General features: G+C 39.5%; 1 protein-coding gene and 4 non-coding genes across 6 annotated transcripts; all 5 read left to right on the top strand.

Moving 5' to 3' along the window:
* Positions 1-1,419: 1,419 nt before the first annotated feature.
* Positions 1,420-26,562, top strand: ldhd (lactate dehydrogenase D). Of its 2 annotated transcripts, none has more exons than XR_006011856.1 (11): positions 1,420-1,559; positions 4,860-4,972; positions 15,319-15,460; positions 15,566-15,707; positions 16,758-16,917; positions 16,993-17,192; positions 18,652-18,780; positions 21,229-21,356; positions 21,767-21,897; positions 23,037-23,148; positions 25,849-25,984. XR_006011856.1 is itself a non-coding variant. In XM_041997049.1 (11 exons), the coding sequence occupies exons 1-11, from the start codon at positions 1,467-1,469 to the stop codon at positions 26,027-26,029; spliced, it is 1,491 nt and encodes a 496-aa protein (XP_041852983.1). In that variant the 5' UTR covers positions 1,420-1,466; the 3' UTR covers positions 26,030-26,562. The 2 variants fall into 2 exon arrangements, 1 of the variants encoding a protein (XP_041852983.1); XM_041997049.1 differs by having other exon boundaries at positions 21,767-21,857; positions 25,849-26,562.
* On the top strand, positions 2,093-2,163 carry trnag-gcc. Its single transcript has one exon. It is a non-coding gene; the product is annotated as a tRNA-Gly (tRNA).
* Positions 2,666-2,736, top strand: trnag-gcc. Its single transcript has one exon. It is a non-coding gene; the product is annotated as a tRNA-Gly (tRNA).
* On the top strand, positions 3,320-3,390 carry trnag-gcc. Its single transcript has one exon. It is a non-coding gene; the product is annotated as a tRNA-Gly (tRNA).
* Positions 3,677-3,747, top strand: trnag-gcc. Its single transcript has one exon. It is a non-coding gene; the product is annotated as a tRNA-Gly (tRNA).
* Positions 26,563-27,780: the final 1,218 nt, after the last annotated feature.

The raw sequence follows: 27,780 nt of genomic DNA, 5'->3' as shown, positions 1-27,780 counted from the left end.
GACTTTTCCTTCTTTTATCCTCGCGCAGGAATAACCGGAAGCACCTGAGATGACCTTCAACATAAGAGCTTAAGTTTTCCAAAACATGAAAATCTTTATTAACATATAAACTTTATATAGTCGGTTACATTCTATGTGGGGTTTTTATGCGTATGAGATAGTTTAGCTTCCGTCATTCAGTCTTTCTCTACAATTTTCTCCCAAACAGACTCTAGATTACATTATTTTATGTAACCCTGAGTTGTTGTTTTTTTTTGTTGTTTGTTTGTTTTGTTGTTGTTTTTTTATATTTACGTTTTGTTTGTCTGTGTGTGTGTGTGTGTGTGTGTGTGTGTGTGTGTGTGTGTGTGTGTGTGTGTGTGTGTGTGTGTGTGTGTGTGTGAGAGAGAGAGAGTGTGTGGAAGAATGACAATAGAATCATATATATATATATATATATATGCTTTTTATTCATATCTGTGTGTCTGTGACAACTAAACATCATCTTCCCACTTCTGATATGTGTATATATATAAACTATGATTAAAGCTATTGGAAATAATACAAATATTAACCTGTAAAATAATTATGTTTTTGAAAAAGACCTAAAGTTATTGTTTAAGGGTTTCTATTCCCTGGCCCTGTATTGCACATACTAATTTTAACCAAAGATAACAATGATCCTGTTGGATGTTGCAGTGAGTGCTATCTGTTGATTGATATTATTTCCTCCAGGCATGATAAGACAAAAAACAGCTATTGAATGTTTCCTCAAAAATAAAATAAAATAAAATTATAAAAACCCAGTCAAGTCAGCAGGCTAAACAAGGAATAGTGACAGAGCAGTCAGCTCTATCTAATATTTAATCTTTTAGTCTGCACAGCAACATGACCACCTTCTTTTAGAGGATATACAACACAGCCTCATACAGTGAACAGGTTTTGTCTGGTGGACTGATTTTTATTGTATAATATTTTAAATATTTCAATGTCCATAGCAGGTAAAGCTTGTTATAACAGGGGAGTGATATTGGCTGCAGAAATTATATGTAAATAAATAAGCTTCGAAAACCAAAACTGTAGGAAGATCAGGGAAAACTTTGAGAAGGCCTTAATTTCCTGGCCTGGAGCGCCATCTGTAGGTTACAAATTTCCACCTCTAGTCTACGTAATTTCATCGGAAGTAGTTGGGAGAAGTTTCAACATAAAGGCATTCGCCCTCCAAAGTTTTTGAAAAAATGTAATTTTATCATTCGTATTAATTTATTTTTTTTTGGGGGGGGGCACTGTTTTAAAGCTCGTATACACTCTCCCTTATTTAAATTGCTACTTAACGTAAAGTTGGGTTGATATTAGATGACCATTCACTGATCGTCGTAATTGAAATTATTTTGAAGGTGACTGATCGGAAGTAGTTTTGAGTGCATGTTTAATCCTGTAATGTTTACTTGTTGGTCTCGGCGTTATTATTCAGTGGAAGGTAAACTATGCTGTTCGGCTTGGTACCAACCTGTCGCACACTGTCGCTTTGGCATTGCTTAAAGCAGTGTCGCAACGTCAGCTCCGAGAACACTGCCAGAGTGAGTAATTTGAACAAAATGAAATTGTTAGTTTCAAGGTAGTTTGCGTGCGGAGGGTCAGGGCGCACAGAAACGAAACTGACTGACCGAAGGTTACGGTGTTGTTGGTGCAGACAGCTGAAAAACAGTTATATCTCCAGGTAGCCTGGACAGTAACAAGCTAGCCGCCAGCCGTATTTCTATTTCTTTCACGGCTAGCTAGTATACGATGTGTTAGCATACATTAAATTATCAAGGGGGGCATTTAAAAAAACGAAATATTGTATTATACATGTATAACAAGTTGTGATAGTATGCTTTAAATGCCCTAAAACATTTTAAATGTTTATATTGTTTTCCCCAATTTATTTAGTCGTAATATGACTTAAGTTATCCTTAATTAGCTAGCTCGTTTGCTATCAGTAGAGATTTTGCATTTTACTCTGCTTTGGAGCTATTGCTGGGCCGAGGTGAGACAGGGTTTGTAAGCTTTGGTGGGGCAGTGGTAGAATTCTCGCCTGTGACATGCGGACCCATAATGCAATGCTTTCCATGCATTGGTGGTTCAGTGGTAGAATTCTCGCCTGCCACGCGGGAGGCCCGGGTTCGATTCCCGGCCAATGCAAAATTGTTATTTTTGTTTATGTAATGTCTTCTTTATTTTCGGAATTAACGCAAAAGCTTAGTAGACTGAAGTGCTGTGAAGCATTGTGATCATTTTGAATGATGTATGAAACATACAGGTTGTGTTTAGCTTAGAGACATGAGTCCTCCCTCTCTCCTCACTCTTATTGTGTGGTCTACTTGAGTCAGTTTTTTACAACAATCTGGGTTTGTAATTTTTGCAGGTGCTAAAATGAGCCATTCAAATGAAGTGAAATTAGGGCTGTTGAATATTGTTGAGTTGTGAGGTAATGTAACCAATGTTTATCTTGGGTGGCACAATAATAGAAAATAATACCAGCTAATGCTAAGGACTGGCAACCTGGGTTTATCTAGTCTCTTGCCTGCTAATTGGTGGAATAGCCTTCATCTTCCCAGCAATCATGAATAAGAGTAGAAGAGCTAGAAAACTGATGACTACTACTAACCAGTCCCTGTTGGACACAAAACCTGGTAGTTTTTATGCATTGGTGGTTCAGTGGTAGAATTCTCGCCTGCCACGCGGGAGGCCCGGGTTCGATTCCCGGCCAATGCAAAATTGTTATTTTTGTTTATGTTATGGTTTCAATCCTCCCAGAGTCACCACCTTACTACGGCAGCAGCCCCCTCAGGGCTCCCTTAGTGTATGTGTGACTGTGTGTGTTATGTGTGTAGTGCAATACTGTTAAATGTGGTAGTGTCTAACATGTAAATAAAATTGGGGGGAGAGGTCACAAAGGGAGGGGATGGAGGATGGCCCTGATATGGTCACAAATGGACAATAGTTCTCTGTGGGAGGGACCATATAAAGCACTGTTCAATAGACCTCTCTGATGAGTAAAAATTAAGGCTCAAGGTTTCCCTTGCCCGGATGTGGCTTACCGGGACCCCCTCTGAAGCCAGGCCTGGGGGTGGTGCAAGTAGGCGGGCTCCTGGCAGCTGGGCTTTTGCCCATGGGGCTCGGTTGGGCTCAGCTCCGAAGGGTGACATGCCCCCCCCTCCCGTGGGCTCACCACCTTTTAAATGTCATCATTTGGAACCATTGTTGGGCCGAGGTGAGACAGGGCTTGTTAGCATTGGTGGTTCAGTGGTAGAATTCTCGCCTGCCCCACGAGGACCTATAATGCAATGCTTCTCAGGCATTGGTGGTTCAGTGGTAGAATTCTCGCCTGCCACGCGGGAGGCCCGGGTTCGATTCCCGGCCAATGCAAAATTGTTATTTTTGTTTATGTTATGGTTTCAATCCTCCCAGAGTCGCCACCTTACTACGGCAGCAGGACCCCCTCAGGGCTCCCTTAGTGTATGTGTGACTGTGTGTGTTATGTGTGTAGTGCCATACTGTTAAATGTGGTAGTGTCTAACATGTAAATAAAATCGTATTTTACTCTGCTTGGAGCCATTGTTGGGCCGAGGTGAGACAGGGCTTGTTAGCATTGGTGGTTCAGTGGTAGAATTCTCGCCTGCCCCACGAGGACCCAGAATGCAGCACTTTCCAGGCATTGGTGGTTCAGTGGTAGAATTCTCGCCTGCCACGCGGGAGGCCCGGGTTCGATTCCCGGCCAATGCAGTCTTTATTTTCGGAATTAAGTGCTGTGAAGCACTCCAGTCAGTCTACATGTGCTTTGTGAGAGTCAGTTCTCGCTGGAGCAATTCGCAACAGAGTGAAAAGCGGGTGGGATGAGAATAAGCCTTGACCTTCAAATCCGAGACCATGGTCCTCAGCCGGAGAAAGGTAGAGTGTTTTCTCCAGGTTGGGAATGAGGTCCTGCCCCAAGTGGAGGAGTTCAAGTAACACTGGGTCTTGTTCACGAGTGAGGGAAGGATGAAGCGGGAGATCGACAGGCGGATCAGTTCGGCGTCTGCTGTGATGTGGACTCTGCATCAGTCTGTCGTGGTGACGAAGGAACTGAGCCATAAGGCAAAACTTGCAATTTACCGGTCGATCTACGCTCCTACTCTCACCTATGGTCATGAGCTGTGGGTAGTGACCAAAAGAATGAGATCGCGAAATCACGTGATCCAATGAGTTTTCTCCGCTGGGTGGATGGGCTCTCACTTAGAGATGGGGCAAGAAGCTTGGTGATCCAGGAGGTGCTCAGAGAAGAGTCTCTGCTCCTCCTCATCAAGATGAGCCAGATGAGGTGGCTCAGGCATCTGGTCAGGACTCCAGGTCAGTTCCTGGCCACCCTGGTGGGGTGTTCCAGGCACGTCCCACCAGGAGGAGGCCCCGGAGAAGACCCAGGACACGCTGGACAGACTACATCTCTCAGGTGGCCTGGGAACACCTCGGGATCCCCCCAGATGAGCTGGTGAATGTGGCCAGGGAGAGGGAAGTCTGCTTAGGCAACTGCCCCTGCGACCCGACCCCGGATAAGTGGAAGAAAATGGATGGATGGGTTATGGCTTCAGTTTTTGAAGTACACCATGCTGTTGAATTGCTTATATTTCCATAGAACAAAAACAAGTCACTATGTGAAGTCCACAGATTTATATATATTTTTATTTTTGAGCAAAATAGAATGATAAAAATTAATTCATACAATTAGCTTGTAAAGCATTTTATTTTGTGTTAGTCTGTTTTCAGTGCACTTTTCAGTTAAAGTATGCAGTTCAAGTTCATTTTCATCCGCTTCAGTGACTTGCTGTCCTCCAGTTTTTGTTATTTGTATTTTTGCACAGAGGTCTGCTGTGGACAGGGTTCTCACTGCATTCAGAACTATTTGTGGTGAGGACGGAATCTCATTGGGTGAAGCTATCAGAGAACAACATGGCAAAGATGAGTCTGTACACAGGTCAGTCTGTCATTGACAATGTTGCTTGATAATGGGTTTATGATGTGACACCTACTTTTTCTGTCCAACTGAGTTTTTTTCCAGCAAAAGTTTGTCTCCTGCCTTCCCCGTATACAGAACCACTTTAACTTCTCCAGACCTTTTAGTTATTGGTCATTTTCCTGCTTTCTGAAGTCTTAAAATATCATTTGGGGCGACTGTCCAGCCTTGACTTCTACTTGGACAACTGATTTACAATTACTTTAAATCAATGTAAATATATCCCTTACCCTATTTGGCATAATTACTAAAATGTTTTGCATTCATTGACAAAATTTTAAAGCATTTGCACATATATTGCATCATAATATACCAATGAATTTTGTCCGAACATGTTTATTTTATGAAATATCATCCAGTGCGAGCGTCAAGAAGAACACAATTTTGAACTTTTATATTGAAAACACCTCAAGGACAGGATTTTGCATCAGCCAGACACATCTGAGGGACCCAGCAAAACATCTGCGAGTAAGTAGTAAGTTCTTCTCATATTGGCAAATTGATTCATGTTTTAACTGCTGTAATGAACTAGCCACCTTTGTGGGGTGACCATCCTTAAACTGTAAACCATAGGTTTAATCTGCAAATCTATATTTTGATGATAAAATTAGATACTGGCATGTCTTAAAATGTACCTAGCTTGGTTTCTGTAGCTAACTGTTAGCCTGTAATAATTGAGTGGGGTGATCAAGTACCATGTGGGACGACCACTGCTGAGTGTTTTGCATGATAAATATTTTTCCGGTATTACAGTTTTCATATAATTATATTTTGTACATGATTTATTAACATAAAGTGCATTGTTTAAGCATAACTATTTGTGTACTTTAACATATATATTTTATTGAATTTAGTCATTTTCCATTACTATTTAGGAATAAACATTTATTCTTGATTATTGTATGATCTTATAAGAGAAAAGTAAAAATTGCATGGCATGATATTCCATTTAGGTATTTGTACATGTATTAATCATGTTTAACTAGTTTAACCTATTTTCTAGATTGCACCACTATAGACAGCGGATCAACTCAGACCCTTCAGCAAGAGCAGAATATCTTGCTAGGAAAAGAGAGCAGTAATAAAAAATTCTAGGTAACATGCTGTTACTTTAGTAGGATTAGGAATAACCTTTTCTTCAATATTTTGAATTTAAAGGAGTAGTCCACTAGGGGAGGTAATACAAGATAACAGGGGAGAAACAGCACAGGCATAAAATGTTTATCTTGCCATGATGGAGAGCTCTGTGTTGTTTCAATTAACAGAGAAAAAAACGAGAGGGCAAGATTTTATATGTGAAGTCTGACGAGTTGTCAGAGAGGGAGAAAAAAAACAACTGACAAACAAGTGAAAGGCTGCATCCAGGGGATACAGGGAGAGGAAAAAGATGGAAAAGGTGATGCTGTGCCTGACACCACCATCCATGGAGAACACTGCCAGATCCAGCAGGTGTAGAAGCAGTGGAAGAGCAGCAGGAGAGTCCAGGGCAGGCAGTGGTGGATTGTCTACCTCTAAGTGAGGATTGTAATCCACTAGTGTCTTTCACACCAGAGAGAGAAGAGAGAAAATACTTCAGAGAAATGCTGTAAAAGACTGCAAGCTGAGAAGCATTAATTGAGAAAGCAGAACATAAATCTGAAGAGACAGCTAGCAGAGATACGAAAAGAAAAGGAAAGGGCTAGAAAAAGTGAGATGAGAGCAAAAGTCAAAAAAAAAAAAAGTTAGGCCTGAGTAAAAGGCTCATACCAAAAGAAGGGAAGAAACTAGCTGACTAGAGATGAGAACAGTCGACTTTTACCAGAAAAGGACACCATCACAAACAAAATGAAAGAGCAACAAAGAGTTCTCACAAAGCCACTCACAGAGCTCCGTGTGCTTTACAACAGTGAGATGAAGAAGAGTCTTTGGCTATCTTACAGGCAGTTTGCCAGAAGATGCCCTTTGTATGTCATTGAGTCAAAGGTCAAAGATCGGGACACATGCATGCATGTAAAGCCTTGTACACACATAACAATTTTTGGGCTGTTTTTGAACTGATTTTGCCTCTTCCCGACCTCGGATGCCAAACGCCGATCATCGTGAGATTTCCCCGTCCAATTATCATTTGGTCTGTGGTGTGTTACGAGCCGATTGGTCCCGATAATCTGCTCCGAAATGGGTCGTAGCCGACAACTGGAAATATTGAACATGTTCAATATTTCAGATCCGACTTCTGAGGAACGCCGTCGACTCATTCTGACTGCATGGATGGTGACGTGGTATGGACTGTAGCCAATCAGAGAGCGAGCTGGCTGGGGAACAAGGAAGTAAATAAAGTCCGTGTTCACGCTGTCTCCAGTCTGTTAATTTTTTCATTTCTGTATTTGTCTGTTAACAATAGTCCCAAGACCACCATCATTCCCTCGTCCTATATATCTCCTTCCATGCTGTGTGTTGTGTTTTCCGGTTGTTGCTATGTTTCTTCTTCTACGTTTCGACGTTTATCCGGTTCAGAGGACTAGATTGTAGATGAGTTGCCGGACAGCATCGTTATGTGTGTTGTTCTGTGATTACATTTTTGGAGCACACCACACACAGTACGATCAAAAATGATATTTTTATCTTCACGTGTGAGATCTCGACCAGATAAAAAATCTCATAAGATGAAAAAAAAATCATTATGTGTGTACCAGGCCTAACACGAAAATGTGCACCTGCTGGTCAACAAGCTCCGCAGGAGAGAGCTGATGAGGTACCATTCCCTGAGACAGAGAGCAGCACAGAAGTCACTTGGGAGCAGTGGAAGAGGGTCACCTCCACAAATTGAGAGAAACTGTTTGCTAACATGCTCAGACAAACCCAGACTGGAACCATCAAGGACTTGACAGAGTTTTTCTCCTAGAAGCTAGAAGGCTTGGCAATACAGCTGTTTTTCGATTCCTCAAACAAAATATCACAGTGCAAAGCTGTTCTGCACATTGACTTCTCTGAGAACGATGCCTGTAATCTGAGCACAGAGATCCAGGCATTTCACTGTGGAGGTAGTAGACAGCAGGCTACTATCCACACAGCAGTCCTGTACACTGTCCATGGAACACAATCCTATGCGACAGTGTCTGACAGCCTGCGCCATGACGAACGGGCAGTGTGGGCACATCTAGAACTAGTGGCGTCGTCTGGCCTGGGCATTCCTGGCTCTAGCCTCGAACATTTCACATCAAGACCCGAATGTTTTCTTCAACCCAGAAGGAATAAGTTTACATTAACTCACCCGCCTTATGACATAAAGGAGATGGTAGTTTTGTACTTTCCTGACTTCTGTGAATGCAACACAGGTACAACAATATGACCAATCACAGAGGAATTTATGAAAACGGGGAATCTTCTGTGTTTTATTGGCTGACAGCCCGGTATTTTATCCCTAATCTGAACTCGAGCTGTTATTTCGAGTGATCATCATTAGTGGTCAAAAATGGACATCAGACAATTTTTTATTTAAAGAAGAGAGACAACTCTTCAGTTGTGGTTGCTGCCAATGGGCAGCAAGACTCTAGGCACGAAACAGGTAAACAGACAAGTGATTTAAACCCTGGATGTCTTAAAAAGTAAATGAACATTAGGCTGATCAGTACTTGATACTTCGAAGGTTAAGCTAGCTATACTAAACCATTAGCCTTGCCCTTTTCTGTTAATACACATTTGCATTAAATCCAGTAGTGAAGTCTACATGATTCGCTGGTATACCTGCTGGAAAAGGTCCTGAATTTCCCATAACCACTAAGAAGGAGGTGCTGCTGTGAGTGTGTGTGAGTGTGTGTGTGTGCGCGCATGTGCATGCGTTTGTGTTGTAGTAGATGAAAACGGCTTTCCCTCTAGTATAGTGTTGGGTGTTTGGTTTCAAAATGCTGCTTTATTATATTTATATTTATATATATTATATTTATTACAGCTTTATTATGATGTTATTTACTGATATTTTTGTTTATCTACAGGTCACTGGCTGGTCAATAGTTAAAGTCCAGCTGTTAGAGTGTTTTACATTTTATGTTGCTTACAGTACATTTATATTTGGAATACAAAACCAGTCTTTCATGATCTCACCGTTGTGTGGGTGTATACTTTATGTATTAATGATGTTGGTGGTTCTTGTATGTTTGTGTTGCTCCAGGACAGGGCTGTTTGAGACTGGGAAGAAAAAATCAGAGTATACCACTAGTTTAAACTAGGCTATACTACTGAGAAAGTAGTAGTGGTAAAGATGGAAAAAAGCAAGTGAAAGTAGGAAAGAAGATAATGGAGAGAAAAGAGCAGCAGACACAGAGGTACACCATGCAACTTGACACAGAACTAACTTTTGTGCTTGTCAGGGAAAGAAAAATGGAGGGGAAAATTTAATACTGATTTTAGTGATCTTGTTTATATTGTCATATTTAAGTTTGAAAATTAATACATATTGAAGCACATATTGCAATATTTGGCTTTAAACAAAGTGACACAATGCCCAAGAAAGCCTAAATAAAAAGCCTTTTCTACTGCATTGGTTCACCGAGATTCCTCTACGAGGGTGTGGGGTCAGCCCCTAATGTTCTCAGGTCCAGGAAACTCCCCCGTCTAGAACCCATCTTGGGAGAGCTTTGTGAAACCTTCCCACAGATCACAACTCTCCACTTTCTGAGTGATGGACCAGTTACACAGTACTGTAACAAAAAAAACAACCTTTACCTTCTTAGTACTGTGCCTTTCCTCTCTGGATTCACAAAGGCGACCTGGAATTATTCTGAAAAATCCCATGGAAAAGGGGCCCCAGATGGGATTGGGGGGTCAATATAGAGAAGCGGATCTCTACATTCAAAGAGGAGGTGAGCTTCAGATGCCACAGGACCTGTATGAGATGCTGAACAATAGATTAGGCTCAAGCATCACTCACTATTGGATTAGCAGAGAGCATCAAAAAGTGTGACAAGCTTATTCCTGACACTTTGGAGGCTGTGAAGAGGACGTTTAAAATACACCAGGTTTTGTCTTCATAGCCTGCACAAATCACTAACGGGGATGTGTCGTGCTTCTCCAAGCGCTTAGAGAGGAGTCCATGTCCTTGTTACAAGCCAGTAACAGTAGACCTGAGAAACACTGTGCGCCACACTGAGAATCCCCGAAGCTCTCCCCTTGAGCCACCTAGGCAACAAGAACATGTTGTAGATCTGTGCGGCAAGTTTAATATTGTCACCTACGATGAACTTCCTTATGTAGGCCAGGTGCTCAAAGTTATGGGAGAGAAAGTGCAGATCAGCTGCATGCAGCAGTCTGGTGACAAGAACCTATTACTGTGGCCACAAACATTAGACGTAACCCCTGACTTCCACCAGGTGCGTGTTAGCCACGGTATGCCTACAGCGCGGCCTCCGTTTCTATTCGCAGCCATTTTAGTCAGTGGTTTAGGCTATGTGCACATGGCATCGAAGCCGATTCAGGTGTGAAAACGGTGGCTAAAACTAGGAGAACCGTTTCAACATCCCCACGACACCCATGTAGTACATACTACAAGGCTGTGGGGGGCGCTAAAGAGTAACACTCCAAAGCTAAAGCAGAACAAGGCATGCGCAGATAAAGGCTCACAACTTGCTGCAGGAAGTTCACATCAGAAGCAGAGAAGAGAAGATAGCTGAGAATTCACTGCGAAGCAAAAGAGAAACATTTCTTTGGACTAATGAAGAAGTTGAGCTTCTTCAAAAAATGCTTGACTACAAAGCAAAAAAAACTTGAGGACAGGTGGATTGGGAATCGGCGCATGTTTGTTACATTGACGTTATATCGGATCAGCTGCAGCGCATATTTGAAGAGTCCCAGAAGCGCCGAATCGATTTTTGACAGAGCCCGCACCCAGAATGCATCAATTCCGCAGTTCAGATAGGGGCAGACAGGAAATTAGACATGGGAGCAGTGTAAAAGCGTCCTGTATTTTTCAAAATAAAAGCCCCTGTGCTGATGTGTGCTGCTGAACCATGAAAACATTACTTGTTTAACTGTTCAGGGGGTCTTGGTGTTTTTTGTTCAGCTTTTTTTCATCATGGACGACGAGACGTTTATCCTGGAAGTTGAGAATCACAAGTGTCTCCAATTTTCCTGTGATTTCTTGATCTTGCAGATTCTGCTAGGTGGACTGCACTCGCGGGCGCTCCACACCTGACACGCTCCCGGTGTAGAATGCTGCGCCATGGAGTTCAGACCAAAACCGTGGTGCAGCCATAATGTGGCGCACACACACGGTGGAAATGAGGGGTAATTTTCTACTACAGGAAACGATATGCATGTTGTAATCTCAAAGTTTAAGCCAGCAACCTTGCGCTTATCAAAGCTAACTTGTCAAGATTGGGTTAAGTTTAGAAATACCTGGGGTTAAAGACATGTAGGTCATATACAATAAACTAATACAACTTAGAAGATGAGAAGTGGTTGGGGGAACAGAGAAAAGGTGCAACAATGGAGAAAAGAGGGGAAAGGAAGGAGGGCACAGGGCCAGATGTCTGCACTCTGTGTCACTGTTTAAGAAAAAAAACAAAAGAAATATAACATTTTGGCATTGATTTAATCCATGCAGCTATGTTGGTGTTAATTATTTTTTTACTTTGAAATATGTTGTGATTTTATTCTATATATACAAATCTTTGTTTTGACTAAAATTGTTCATCCCTGTCCAATGTGAGCTTCAGAAGCATGTAATGTGTTGCACTTTAAATTTTTAAGTGTTTTTTTTTTTTTTTTTTTTTTTTTTTTTTTGGTGATATTTGAATGTTGAATTGTTTGAATGTTATTTGAATAAAAAGTTTGCTCAGTTTTCTTTAGTTTAAACTCTATTGTGTATATTAAAAGTAGACTTAACTACCTGCGATTTTCTCATCATTTGGGGCAACCATCTGTAATGTGGGGTAAAGATTGGAAATAACTATACTAAACTGAAAACAGAATATCCATCAGTTTTGGCTTAAATATTAATCAATAGTGTACTGTTGTCAGGTGGATATTGTCTGTACACATTTAAAATCAATTTTATGGGTTTTAGAGAAAAAATCGGGTGTTATAACTGCATTATGAAGGAGACACTACCAATATAGAATAAATTTACAAATTCATGGTTTACAAAAAATGAAATTACAAACAAACCTGTGCTTAAACTGTCAATTTAATTACTAATTGTTAAAAAAATTTGTAATGTTAAAGAAATCCTTTAATTTTAAGATGAATCATGGTCGCCTCAAATGACTCGGCATATGGCTGTACCCTAATAATTCAACTATGAAAACACAAAACTCTTAAATTGGGTTTTTAATTAATTTAATTTAGTATTTTAAAATTGGCCAGTTCAAAAGTCTTATCCGTCAATGACCTTAATGCTTTAATACATTTTTAAAAACACTTTTAATCTCAAGTTGATAATAGTTCAATGTGAGAATCTTTTACACAATGAATGGAAGGTATATGCTAAATTGCCAAAAGTAGTCACTCGCCTATCAAAATAATTGAAATCTGGAGTTCTAATCACTTCCATGGCCAGGTATGTAAAAATCAAGCACCAAGGCATGCAAATTGTTTCTACAAATATTTGTGAAAGAGTGGATTGCTCTCAGAAGCTCAGTGAATTCCAGCGTGGTACTGTGATAGGATGCTACCGGTGAAATTTCCTCACTCTTAAATATTCCAGTCAACTGTCAGTGGTATCATAACAAGGTGAAAGTGATTGGGAACGGCAGCAACTTAGCCATGAGCCACGAAATGGTAGGCCCCGTAAAATGACAGCAGGGTTGGTGGATGCGGAGGCGCATAGTGCACAAAGATTGGCAACTTTCTGCAGAGTTGATTGACACAGACCTCCATGTGGCCTTCAGATCAGTTCAAGAATAGTACGGATAGAGCTTCATGGATCCAAGCCATAGATCACCAAAAGCAATGCAAAGCATCAGATGCAGCGGTGTAGAGCAGGTTTAGATGTCTTCCTGTTGCAAAACAGGCCTCCATTGAAACCTCCTCTGCACCTGGTGGCTCGGGGGGTCATTCCACCTAAAATCTGTTTTCCCTCTATTTTTAAGGTACACGCTTAGATTTTTTAGATATTTTAAGAAGAACATTATCACATGTCAGGATAACAGTATGTCCAAATATGTGGTTATAATGGGGGGGCAGTGGGACCAAATCGGTCCTGAACGCGAAGAGTATCTTTCTTGGACATATCTGCTGTTTTGTATCTTACAAAAATAAAAAATAAAAAAAAGAAAGGGATTAAAGAAAAATCCTTGCCAGGTTTCATACAATTAGCCTTTAAACTGAACAAGATATTAAACTGATAAAACAGAAAGTACACGTTTGGTCCCCAAAGGTTCCCCGAGGGTTAAGTTAAATAACTGCTGTGGTTATCCCAACCAAGCATATGGTTAGCTAACAGCTTAAAAGCCAGTAACTGCAGAAAGAATATAAGTGTACAAAATATTTGAGTGTACAGAACGAGCGTTCATCACTCCATCCGCTATGTGTTGAGATGCATAAGGAGATACAATGTAAGCGCAGAGAGGAGGGGAAAAGTTAAAATGATGAACATTACTCTGTTTTCAGTAACTGTCATGGTATCATGCCACATTTTGTTTTACTTTGTCAGAAAATACTATAATGTGAATCAGGCTGTAACAGCAACCTGTGTGTTGTTGTGGAGTGACATAAGTACCAAACTATTTGTGAGCATTATATGTTTAAAATGCAACTTTGTCAAAGATGACATGTTTTGACATTTGAGAAAAGCATCTCTGGTTATTATTTTGGTTCATATGAGTCATGATTTCATGGCCTTTTGGCAGGGAAATAATAATAAATGCTAGAAATACAATGACCCTTCACACCGTCTATGGTGCTCGGGCCTAACAAGGAATTTGAGACCGTGACTGTTTCTCTTTAAAGCTTCATACATACAAACATTCAACTGGTTCAAGGACAAAGTGATGAAATCTAGACAAATGAAACTACAATGCTTAATAAAAATGTCAGATTCAGAGACAAATGTCAAAATTGATTTAATATATTCATGAAATTAAATGTTGAAAAAATATGATCTATGCAGTGTTGCCAACTTAGCGACTTTATTGCTATATTTAGCGACTTTTTTAAAAAAATGTGACCAACGACAAATCTAGCGACTTTTTCCGGTATTATTGTAGACTGATATAAATGAACGTAGTTTACTTTTTTCAATGGCGAGTGGGTGCTGCGCAGACCCCTCCCCTGTCCAAAAGCACTCAGAAGAGGCTTGGTCCTCACACAGTGACAGCAGCAGCAGTTCCCAGCTGCCTTCAGAGCAGTTGTTCACCTCTGCTCTGTGACCAGGCCAGGGCTCCAGAATGCGACCAAATGGTCGCATTTTGCGACTAAAATGTGAGGCAGTGCGAGAGAATTTTTCATCTACTCGCGCAATGGCAACATTTTTTTCTTTTTCTTGTTTTAGTTATAACTTAATTTATTTTGTCGCTGACAAACTTCTGCTCCCTTCTTCAGCCCAGCAGTTCACAGTAATGCGCAAATTAGCTGCTGGTTTGCCGATATAAACTAACTTCAATATGAGAAAAGGAGACAAACACCAACAAAGAAGAAGACAGCCAATGTGCGTGTGAGCTGGGACGAACGACCACTGTGATTGGCTTATGTGTGGAAAGAGGCGGGTCTTGGGGGAATTTATTATTCCTCAGTGTTGCCAACTTAGTGACTTTTTCTCTACATTTAGCGTGTTTTCAGACCCCTCTAGCGACTTTTAAAAAAACCAAAAAGCGACTAGTGACAAATCTAGCGACTTTTTCTGGTATTATTGGAGACTTTTTGAGACTGACATGAATGAACGTAGTTTACTCTTCCCAATGAGGAGCGAGTGCTACGCAGATCCCTCCCCCGTTCAAAAGCCCTTATACGAGGCTTGGTCTTCTTGCAGCAGCTGCATTCAGAGCAGAAGACGTTCACCTCTGTTCATGACCAGGCTGAAAATGTAACGTACAAAGCTGCTGCTGGATGATCCTGCTCTGGCTTACCGTCAGAGTAATGTCTATTAATGAAGAGTGTGGACAAAAATGTTTAAAAAGTTAAAAGTGTTACACTTAAGTATACACTTAAAAAATGAACAAAAAAACAGAAAATACGGACAGATTTATTATTTTTATTTATTTATTTTTACTGTTCTAAACATTTTTAGGTTGTCTTTTTTTTTTATCAATTTTTGCCTTTCCTACGACATCCCTCTTTATGGCAACAGTGGATCTATGAAGAGTGTTGAAAATCTGTCTTGCATTGTTGCTGTTTAGATGTTGCCCCCCAGATGTGGTGGTGTTTCCACGCTGTGTGGAGGAGATCAGTGCTCTGGCCAAGGTCTGCTACAACCACAACCTTCCCATCATTCCCTTTGGAACCGGGACGGGCTTGGAGGGAGGAGTTGGTGCTGTAAAGGTAAAGAAATACACTCTCTTTTCACGTTGATACTAATAACATTTACAGTGATAAAAGTGATAAAAAACATAATTTAGTACAAAAATACATATTTTGTTTCTCCAGGGTGGTGTGTGCTTCAGTTTAAGGAATATGGACCAGATTATGGATCTCCACCCAGAGGACTTTGATGTGACGGTGGAGCCTGGTGTGACTCGGAAGGCCCTCAATGCCTACCTGCGAGACACTGGCCTCTGGTTCCCTGTTGGTCAGTCATGCTTTCCCAGCTTTCACTGATGTCCTGCACCACAGTACCAGATGACTCACAGCAATGAAGACAGGCAAAATTACACTGTAGCGGAGTCACTTCAGTTAGTGCATGCTTATCTGACAAGATTTTTAAAAATCTCAAGCTCCATTTCCATTTATACGGAAAGAAGTTTGTATTTTTATCAGTGAAGCAGGATAACATATATAGCACCAGTTGTTTTCACACATTAAAGATTTTTTAAGAGAATTTTTTTTTTTTTCAGATATGTGAAATACCTAAAAGTACTTTTTTCTAAGTGTAGTTTTCCCAGTTATATTTAACACATGCATTTCACAGCATGCGATATTGAGATTCCCAGCACAGCGTCTGGTGGAGTATAAAGGATGCAGGACATGATGGAACAAGTACGGCACAGAAATTGCTGTTTTATTTACAGCATATCGTGAATTGAGATTGAGGCTATCTAATTGATGAGTGTAATTTATTTTCTTTAATACTACATGAAATTGGAGATTCCATCAATATTGAAGGGAGACAGAAAGGCAGCATACAGGTCAATAGAAAAAAAAAGAAGGATCGCTTCTTGTCTGCCCTTCACACTCGGTCATTAGTTCTCCAGAGGATTACCTGCAGCATCAGACGTCGTCCCACTCTGAGAGTTTCCTGGTCTTGTTACTAGGCAGCTGGTAAATGTCAGCAGTCTAGTGTGTGTGTTAAAATTAGTTAGGATATGAGTTACAACAAGGAATCAGCTCACATGATCATAACTGAAAAAATTAGAAATGAAAGGTTAAACAAGGGAGCTTTTCTCGTACTCAGCCAATGTTTGAGTGTGGTATTTATGAGTAAGCTTGCTCTATCAGATGTGACACAGAACAAATAAAAATGTAGTTTTCTGAACAAATACGTGACAAACTGTATTTTAACTAATTTGTCTATCAACTGGTGGAATTTTATAAGAAACAAAACCTCAAATACATTCTCATTTTGAGAAGTAAGAATATGATAAACTAAAATTACAAATTTGTCCAAATGTGTTTGATGCAGATCCTGGAGCTGATGCATCTCTGTGTGGTATGGCTGCCACTAGTGCATCTGGTACTAATGCAGTGCGTTATGGCACTATGAGGGAAAATGTCATGAACTTGGAAGTTGTGTTAGCTGACGGGACTATCATACACACTGCTGGGAAAGGTCGACGTCCCAGGTATGCTTCAGCTGTCTAAAATACACTTTGCCTGTCTTCTGTGGGACTTCAGTTCTTTTTTTTTTCTGTCTCCAGGAAAACTTCAGCAGGCTACAATCTGACAAATCTGTTTGTGGGTTCAGAAGGCACCCTGGGAATCATCACTAAGACAACGCTACGCCTGTATGGCATCCCAGAGGCCATGGTTTCTGCTGTCTGCTCTTTTCCCACCGTCCAGGCTGCTGTAGATAGCACTGTTCAGATTCTGCAGTCTGGAGTCCCCATCGCTCGCATCGGTAAGGAAGGAGTGAGGAATGTGGATAACTATGGATAAGTGAGGAGTTGGTGATTTAATCATCTCCTCCTGAAGTACACTTAACCCATAAAGGCCCGACCCATGAAAAAATGGTAAGAAAAGTCCAATTTTTTTAATATGAGGTCTTTATTTGGCCGTTTAACAAAAAGTAACAAAAAAAGTTTTTTGGGGGGGATATCTACCATTTATTACCATGTGATAGTTTAGAAATATTATAATATGGTTTTCTGCTTCTGGGCATCTGTTAGGGGACAGAAGACAAGTATCACATTGTGTTCAACAGATTTTAAGCAAAGTTTATACCATAAATTGAAGCAAAATGTCTCAGAAACTTTATGTAACAAATATGTCACGTCGGGTTCTTATGGGTTAATCTGAATGTGTTAAAAATAATTGAAATGACAACCCCCAGTGTGCTTTGTTTGTCTCAGCATGGGACTTGGACATAGTAAGACTTAAAACTTATTAACAGTTTCAGTCACAACACTATGTTATAAAAAGCCCCAAATAAGCACTTTAAGGACACATATAGTACGACAAGAAAAACTAAGCTAGCTCAGATGATTTATAAAAGTTTTTAATGAGTTTTCTAAGATACAAGCACTGCAATGTGTCTGTTTTAACATCCATTCTGGTTGCTGATGATGTTTTTCTGCTTTTATCTAAGATCCGTTGCAGCGTAATGTCTTTCTGCACTTCGTCTCTGGAATGGTGTTTGAAATTAAAATAAAAATCTTGAATCTAGAACAATGAAACCTTTAATAAAACCTTTAAATATACAATTTAACTCAAAACTACAGAAAACAAGTTTTCCCTCCTTCTTTTACATAATGGTGTGCTGGATGGTCGGCCTGTCCTACTAAAGCCCCTCCTTATTTTAACCATGAAATAGTAGCAAGTGATGAATAAATCAGCTATTGCAAAAATCAGCTCTCAGATGTAGTTAAACGTATTTATATAGAGTTTGCCTGCTTGATAGCAGTATTTGTATTTTTTTATTTTATTTTTATTTTGGGGGGTAGTAACTTTACATTAACAGAGCTGGAAGTGGCAGCTGCCATTTTGAGTTGTTTTGAGGTTAACACCCAGGCAAGAAACTGTAAATCTTTCTTTTCCACATGACTCAGATCTATTAATATAAGACCTAATGGAAAATAAAAGCAGCAAAGGGGAGATTGAAGGAGAAAGACAAACCGACAAGCAAGAGATTAAACTTTATTGATTCCTTTTAGAAAATAGATTCCTGCAGTGGGAGATAATGGAATCCATTATGGAGGGATATATTGGGAAGTTAGTTTTGTAAATAAGTCAATATCCATTTAAAATGGCAGGGGTTAAAAAGAAATATCCAGCTATGAAGCGAAGGAATGACCTATTTAGATGTATCATGCTTAACCTCCTTCCTCTGTTTTCCCTGTTTGTGTGTGTGTATTATCCAGAGTTTCTGGATGACATAATGATAGATGCATGCAACAGATTCAGCTCCTTGTCCTACCCCGTGACCCCAACACTGTTCCTGGAGTTCCATGGCTCAGAACGAAGCCTTGAAGAACAAGTTAGCACAACTGGTATGTGAGTGTTCACATGACAAAGTTGTCTTTTTGTATACCTGTTTTCTGTTTAATGTTCTTGATTAAGAAAATCCAGACGAGAAAGAGTAATAGGTCTTAAACAACATAATATTAATTTGCCTCTGAAAGAGGCCTTGGGGGCTATAAAATAGTTTTATATTTAATCTAAAAGGATTTTCATTGTTTTTCTGGCCATGGTATAATGTCATAATGTTTTAAATTACCGGGATTGTTCGGAGACAGAAGCACCAGACATCATCAATGAAAAAACCTGAAGGTGTTGAGTGTCTGGATATTAATGGATTATGGGTGCATTGAAACCAGCCCTTTTGTTTAGAATCCTAGTTAGTTTGCTTCGTTTGGGGAGATATGAATGTGCAAACCTCCACAGATTTGGATCAAATAAGTGGACACGGGTCCACCTACCAACATGGGTCTCAGTCCACTTCAAGTTAACCAAAACAGGAAGCGGACTACAAAGCAAAGGGCATTGTGGGCATAGAAATTGTTATAACTTCAGATTGTTAAGGATTAAGGAAAGGGTGCTACCTTGTGCTATTTTTGGTGCAAACAAATCAAACTCCTACCTAGCTGATCTGCCTGAGCACCTTCTCTGGGTTAATGCACCACTACCCAGGAAGCGTAAGTGCCGAAGAGTGATGTCCAGGCAGCTTGTGCCATTGAAGGCCTGGCTGGAACTTTCGCCTGATTGTGTGGTTCTTTTCACTGGCACGGGGTTACCAACTGCTTTCACTGTTACATCTCTCTGCATACAGTTGCTCCAGTTGGCTCTTGGCTGGTGCCCATAATCGGACAGAGGAAGGATCTCTGTGCACTGAACCCTTGCCACTCTTTTTCCCAGAGCCCAAGTGATGTGTCCCCGGGCAACCTCATGGCTGCTGACCTGACAGCAGCATCTAGGACGTGCACACTCATGAATGCGAGATCTATTGGAAATAAAATTTTTATTCTGCAAGACATTTTTTTTTTAAAATCGGATCTAGATCCCTCAATCTATTCAGATTATCAGCCCATTTCTAAATTACCCTTTGTATCTGAGTTTCTAGAGAAATGCGTTTTAGCACAAATTAGATAAGTGGTATTCTACATCCGTTTCAGTCTGGTTACAGAGCATTTCACACAACTGAGTCTGTACTTTTAAAGGTTTCTAATGATTTTAATTTCCCCATGACTCAGAATCTAGAGATGTCAGTGCAAGGGTCTATCAGGAGCCCAGAAACTCACTAAACCTTTATACACACACTGATTGAAAGCAGACAGATCACATGTGTGGATGGTTACCTTTAGCAGCCATTCAAACCCATTTGTGTCAACTTGTGCGCATGTTGTCAGGCCAAAATCTCAAGGGTATGTTTGATCAGGGTAACTTGTGTAGTTTCTGTTGCCATTATGATTTAAAAAGAGTAAATATATATATATATATATATATATATATATATGTGTGTGTGTGTGTGTGTGTGTGTGTATTGTGATCTCCCAGAGCTTGGCTCCAATTTATTTGAACATCCCTGCTCTAGTGGAAATAATCAAACCTCTCTTGGGACTCAGAGACCAACACTGTAAAAATGTAAAACATTCAACCCAAGACTTGGTCGACATGACAGTACAGACAGATGAAATACTGGTATCCCACAACATCATATAGCTCTTGACCAAGACATCGTTACAAGTCAAACTGCACGTAGTTGAGAAAAATAACCACATTGAAAAGCATTGATGCACAGCACTCCCGGTAAATGATATAACACAGTTACTACAGTTTACCACTATCTCCACTTACTTCCAATTTAAAGGAACCAGCTACAAATAGATGGCTCGCCGAGGGTGACCCCCTGTTGGTCATGATCAGTGGTTTTTTAATGGAAGACCTAGAGGTCAGTTTCTGGAAAAGGTTCATGGTCAACATACTGGAGAAGACTGGATAAGGACAGACATCCACACTCGCTGAACATCTGAACAATGCGAATGTATCACATAGGAAACATCAAATTTACACATGTAGAAGAAATAAACAAAACCTTATCCTCCCTAGACATGAAAATCATGCACAAGGATGATGGCAGCATTAGCATTAATATATAGAGGAAACCCACACACACTGATCAATATCTTATGGTCTTCATGAATCATATCGAACTGAATCGTATTGTATTAAGTATCAGATTGTTGTCAAATAATTAACGAATCCCATCGCATCATGAACAGTGGTGTATCGTATTGTATCACATTTTATCGACAGGGGCTTCACTGTATCGTTAATGTATCATATCGCTGGCAGCATATCGAGATGCGTGTCAGCCTCAGTCACTAGTGGTAACATAGTCTTCAGTTTGAAGATTTTGTTGTTGTTTATAACTCAGTTGAAACAGCATTAGTTTATGAAAATCTCATATCTGGTGTCATATCTGGTTTGTTTCTCTGCAGAGGAAATTACTCAGAGTAATGAAGGCTCAGACTTTCAGTGGGCTCGAGATGCAGAAACACGCAACCGGTTGTGGAAAGCTCGTCATGACGCCTGGTACGCTGCACAGGCTCTCAGACCAGGCTGCAAGGTAAACAACCGAGCCTCACAACATAGATTGTAGATTTTCTTGACATGTTCTTTGGCATGAAAGGAGTGATTTTAGAGGTACACAATGTTCACCAAAGGAAAGTAATGACAGGTGAAGTTACATAAGGATCCAAGCACCCAAAATGTATTATTTTTTCTAAACCCTTTTAAATCTTCAAAGAAATGAAAACACTGTTGCACTGACGGTATATTATAATTCTACTGCTGCTGTATGAAAACCCAACATTATTAAAAGTGAAGTACTTGTGCAACACAAACACTGTCACTATAAAGTATTTCTCTGTCTCACTTTTATAAGGCTTTCAATCCTCAAGATTGCAAAAGACAAACACTTGATGCCATTCCAGAACTATGACCGTATCTTCTTCTTGTGTTGGTGTTTGTGTGTAGGCCTACTCTACAGATGTGTGCGTCCCCCTGTCTCGATTACCTCAGATCATTGTGGAGACAAAGGAGGACCTGATTGAGAGCAGACTAACAGGTCAGCTCGGGGCAGAGGAAAAATATTGCCTCATTTTCTGGTAATTCGGTGGAATCTGTGTCTGAATTGCATTCATTGTAAATCTTTCACAGCACTCAACAACCTTTCAGTCCTTAAAGCCTTTGTCTATAACACAACTTGAAATTATACATATTTATACACATTTACGTTTAAACACACAACGCTGTATGAAAACTTTTCTTCAGTTTAGCTAATTGTTTTGTTAAAACTGAGAGAAAAGTAAAAGAAGAAATATAAAGACAAGTTTTATGACACGCACGACATACATTACCAGTCAAAAGTTTGGACACACTTTTTCATCAAGTCTAATGGGGAGGTGTGTCCAAACATTTGACTGGTAGCATAATCTTTTACATACAATACTTGCATGTTGTTGACCTAGATAACGCAGTTATCATCTTTGAGAAAACACTTTAAATGGTTGATGTGAAAGTCAATATCTGTGTTTAGTCTGTTAACCTGACATCTGCTGGCACTGTTTTCACATAATAAAAAAAATGGAGTGAATTTGGGGGATTATGTTGTACTTGTGTGCTGCACTTTGTTTTAGCTGTGGGTGTTTTAAAGTGCTTTATAAATAAAATTTGTATGGTTTGGTCAGTTTGCTTAAAAGAAGTGTAATAAGTATTGACTAGTGTGGAATGGACAAACAGGGCTGCATAGTGTCATCAGAAAGTATTTATCAGAAAGGCTACGTCATAAATTGCAGACAAACTTGGAAGTAAGTAACTAGAAGAGACAACTAAAGAAAGAATGAAAGAAGAAAACATTTGCCAGTTATTTGGGGATTTTACAGGATGAAAATGTGTGCGAGAAATTATTTTTAAGCTGAGCTTGGTGGGATCCTCCTACCTGTTTGTAATTGTTGTGTTGTGACTTGCAACACATAAACCGTAATGAATCACATCTCAGTTTACAGTACAGTCTTAACCCAGAACAGCTGAGGTGTGCTAAACTGAGAGCTTAATTTAATTCCTCCAGTGCAGAAGGAAAATGTGTAAATGTGTTTAATTCTGTTTTCCATGAACTTTATTTTATTTTAAGTGTCTCAAAAAAAAAATAAAATAAAAAGCAACAAGACAGCAGAAGCACTTCCAGCAAAAAGAAAATTAATTAAAAATAAGTTCTGTGATTAACATGAATGTATTCTGTCTTTAGGTCCCATTGCAGGCCATGTGGGTGATGGTAACTTCCACTGTCTGATGGTGGTGGATCCAAACGACCCGGACGAGCTGCACAGGGTCCACTTATTCACGGAGAGGCTGGCCAGGTAAAGAGTCTGGACCATCGCCTCTTAAAACACGGGTCCTCCGTCAGGAGTTTATAAACTGTGGGTTAACAGGTCCACTGCTCAGTCCGTTGATGTCACATTAACTGAACTAAACTGGTATTAATTTTGACACTATTTCTTGATTGAATTTAATTCAAAGTCTTATGACTAAGTTATCTTTTAGTTTAAGTTAATGTAATGTAGTAATATAATGTAGTAATCTTAACCATGGGAGTTAGAATTATAGATTGCACTCAGTTGGCCACTGATGTCATCTAATGTCTTCTGTAACTGTGACTTCAATGAGAAAACCTGACATCTGTGATTTTCATAAAATGTGCCGGTCGTCTGTTGATTGCCATGTCAGATTAATGGGTCATTTGCTTTTCTAATTAGTAATGCTAACAAAGCAACATCTTTAAGCTCAAAGCTGTGCAAAAGCACAAATAGCTCTTGATATATTGTTAACTGGAGCATACTCAGCTTTGCATGGATGCTGCATTTGTTTATTTTTGTAACAGAAGTGTCAGTTCACTTTGTCATAATTTGTGTCCTCATGAATTAGTTATTTATTTTTGTCATTTAAAAAAAAAATATTGATGATAGCTGTTCTGTTCTCAAAATGTAAAGCTGGCTGTATGCTTATCTTGGTAGACAGACAGTGAACAGTCCATGGAGTAACTTCAAGGCTTTTATTCCATGAGATTCTTTTGTAAAAACTGAAATGAGCAGACATTTACATTAATGTTTCATCCCACTCATTATCTAAACAACAGTTACTGGTTAGTCAACCGTTCTATGCTAAACAGCATAACACATGAAAAGAAGCTACACAATTGTATACCGTTGCTGAATGTTAGCATAATGCTAACCGCGAATGCTAACTTGCATTAAATTCAATGGAAAATTATTTACTTGGCCCACTAGCATGCTAACGTCAATTCACATAGAAATCAATTCCACATGAGCACAAGAGTGCGTGATAACGTTATCAACTATGGAAGGTTTTTATCACTCATAAAATAGCCTTACATGCACTTAGGAAGGAAGCAAAACACTTACAGGCTTATGTGAGCCAAACATAGAAGACCTGTCTAGTACCAAGCGGCAACCTCCACCTGTAAAATGTGAAGCCTATGTGGAAGTGCAAAAAAATTGCAGTTCACCCCTCATCCGCTAGGGGCTGGCTCCAAAACAGAGCAAATCCCCATCCACTCCAGTGTTAAAAAAGGCCAACGTCACAGCAGGAATAAACATGCTTAAGCCTGGTACAAAATCCATTTCAGGATTAATAGGTCAAGATTACCTTCATGACAACTGTGAGGGGGGTGAATATTTTTCTAATTCATCCTTTTGGATGTTAGTTAATCTTGAAATTCGGCATAATTAGGGGCGTGTCTTTTTGATTGACAGGTATCCAGTATCCGCGGAAAGAAGGTAAAGTGCCGCACAACCACGGTTTTTAGCCGGCTAACAGTGTGCCTTACCTTTAGCCCGCCTACGTCCGTTAGCTGGTTAGCTACCGTTGCTCGGGGTTAGCTCGGTTAGCTCTTAGCTACAGGCAGCTCGGAGTTTGATGGTTGTCAGTTATCTATACCCACCTTCACAGTCCCCCTCTCAGCTCGATCTCTTTGCCCATTTTTGTATTTTCCGGGACTAACGACACAAGTGGCGCTACCAAGATGGCGTAGTAGGAACGCCCAACGAGCTCCACTTTTGTGCTTCAGAAACCTACAGGTGACATCACGGAGGCTCCGTCCATCTTTTATATACAGTCTGTGTCTAGTACCCATAATGCTTGAACTTCCTGATTCCTACAGATGCTGCAAGAGGGTGCTAAAACATCAGTAACTGAGATGTCTACATCATGCACACATACATATTAAATGAAACCGTCACAATAGCAATGGTGAAAACAATAAGTCAATTAAATTAACTGTCTAAAACTTCCCAGTCCATACTCTGAGCAATTTAATCTCTTATTTCACATCACCTACCACACACATCTCTCTCAGCTTGTGTTTACTCTAGAGGGCCAAACGTCTAACAACATGGTTTTAAAAAAGCTCAGGTTGGTTGTCCATAGATGATTATTTTTGCTCAATGACAATATAATCTTCTCTAAATCGATTTTGAAAAACTTAAAAGATCTGCCATCTGCTCAGGGGTCAGTCTGGGGACCGCAGAAGGTGATAACACAGAGGATCAGATGGAGAAAGCCACAGCAGTGCTGAAAATGATGGTTTATAGCTTAAAATGATTGTGGTTCCTTTATGAGAAATTGTTATTTTCAAGTCTTCAGTTAGTGATAAATATATTAATATACGGGGCTCATTTTTATTTAGTAAAAAAGTTTAAATTATTTAGGTGGAGTGAGCCTTCCTGTATTTTTTTCATTATTACATGTTCCGAAAGTAAAATTGGCTCCTCATCTAAGTCACAGGTAAAGACAATACAATTAAATTCAGCTTTATTCATATAGCGCTAATTCACAACATCATCATCTCAGGTCACTACACATCCAATATGTTGTAATATCTAACAGCTTAGGTTTTCTTGAAGAAAATATGTAGTATCTAAATCCTGACTAAATCAGTTGAAAATGGTTCAGTTTGATTGTATAATTGCTGAATATGTGTAGATAGTTTTCAGGCTTTTTTTTTAACATGCAAAGCAACAATTTTATTTTTCCCTCTGCAGACGAGCGCTGGCCATGGATGGTACATGCACTGGAGAACATGGAATAGGTTTAGGAAAGAGAAGGCTTCTCTGTGAGGAAATGGGACCTCTGGCCATCCAGGTCATGCAGAGGCTAAAGGACGCCCTTGACCCAAAGAAACTCATGAATCCTGAGAAAATCCTGCAGCAGGAAGAGCTATAAACTGCACGGTGTACATCGAAGAGCAATTTAAAATCTGTTAAAATCTGTTGAGATATCATCGAGTTAATTACTGCTAAATCAAAACAAGTCATGTTGTGTTAAAATGTAGCTAAAACCTTTTCTGTGTGGGGTTTTCATGAATGTCAGATACTCCTAGAAAACGAATGGGAAGGGATTTTCATTTAGACAATTACTGTGAAAATCCTAATTGTTACTTTTGGTGAAAACATTAAAACTTCTCTAACATGGAAACTATGTGACAGAATTAAAGAAAAACTGAGTGATAAATTGCTTTAAGATATTTATTGTTGTGAATGGCATCCAGTTAAACCCGTGTAATTAAAAACACACATTCATATCTTGGAAACCTTCATTTTATTATATGATCTTTTTAAAGAAAGATATTTTAGTATCAGAAGACACAACAGACCAAGCTCACATTAAAATCTGTTGAAGTATCAGGATTTACCGAGATGAGATGTGGTAGGTTTTGCCAGCCTGAATGGGTAAAAATAAAAAGTTCCTTTCTTGTCTGTGTTTTTTACATGTTAATTAGGGATTTCACTAATCGGTTGTTTTTATACAAAAATAATCCCGTTAAGTCCAGATTTGCATAGTATAATGTACTTTTCTGATGTTTTAAGGCAAGCCTGAAGCTTTACAAGAAAGGGGCTTTGGACTTTTTAATTGGAGACTCCTAAAAAAATATGAAAAGTGGTATAATTTACAGTTTTTCACATCCATAGTTTATAAAGATTCTTATTAATATGAGAATTGCATTTGCTTAATTTTATTAGGCCCGAGCACCGAAGGCGGTTGGAAGACCTATTGTAATGCAAGCGTTTATCATTATTATTCTTCAGCCTAATGAAGTGCATTTTTGGGGGCCTGAACATGCTCAAAAACTCACCAAATTTTGCCTACTCCCACATTGGAATGTGAAAAATTTCATATTTTGGTGTTTCCTGGACTGTTCCGGCAAAATTGACCATGAGCGCCACCTATTTGTGAAGCCCCTCCACTACATGTTATCAATCTTCATGAAACTTGCTACACATGTTCTACATGTGGGGGCAAACAAAAAATGAAATTATGGCATTGGTCTAAATCAAACAGGAAGTCGCCATTTTGGCTTTTTACTGACCTCCCATTTGAACAAACTCCTCCTACAGATATTATCGGATTGACACCAAAATGGCTCAGGATGTTCAGAAGGCATGTATGATCAAAAGTTATGCAAAACTTTCTCAAAGGAGTAAGGGCGTACAGGGGGCGCGGCCTCAAAGTTTGATGTCTCGCCATGAAAGACGAAATTGAAATAACTCCCACATAAAACATCATTTCTGAACAAAAATGGCCACGTATGATACTAGTCTCATCCTCAAGACAACTACATGCTCATTATTGCATTATTGCAGTTTTTTCAAATACAAAAGTTTCAACTTTACTACAATACACATTAAAGATTCAATATCAAATATGGTCATTTGGATTCAGTTTTTTGAAGCAATTATTCAAACAGGCATATTCAGATTCAAATTGAATGATTCAAATTTAAATATAAACAATTCAGATTTGCTCCCCAGTGGCACAAAGCTTATCCCATAGATGAACACAATAACTGCTATTTTACTGTTTTGTTTATTTATTACTGTTTTATTTATTATTTCTCTCTTGCTCTCTCTCTTTTTTTCTTTTTTTATTGGGTTTCACCGGCCCTCAAGTTCTTAATTTCGTTCTGTCATGTTTAT

Source organism: Melanotaenia boesemani, chromosome 10 (genome assembly GCF_017639745.1).
Source record: "Melanotaenia boesemani isolate fMelBoe1 chromosome 10, fMelBoe1.pri, whole genome shotgun sequence".
NCBI classification, from domain to species: domain Eukaryota; kingdom Metazoa; phylum Chordata; class Actinopteri; order Atheriniformes; family Melanotaeniidae; genus Melanotaenia; species Melanotaenia boesemani.
Note: the sequence above shows the minus strand (reverse complement) of the source record. Positions and strands in the feature narration are given on the sequence as shown.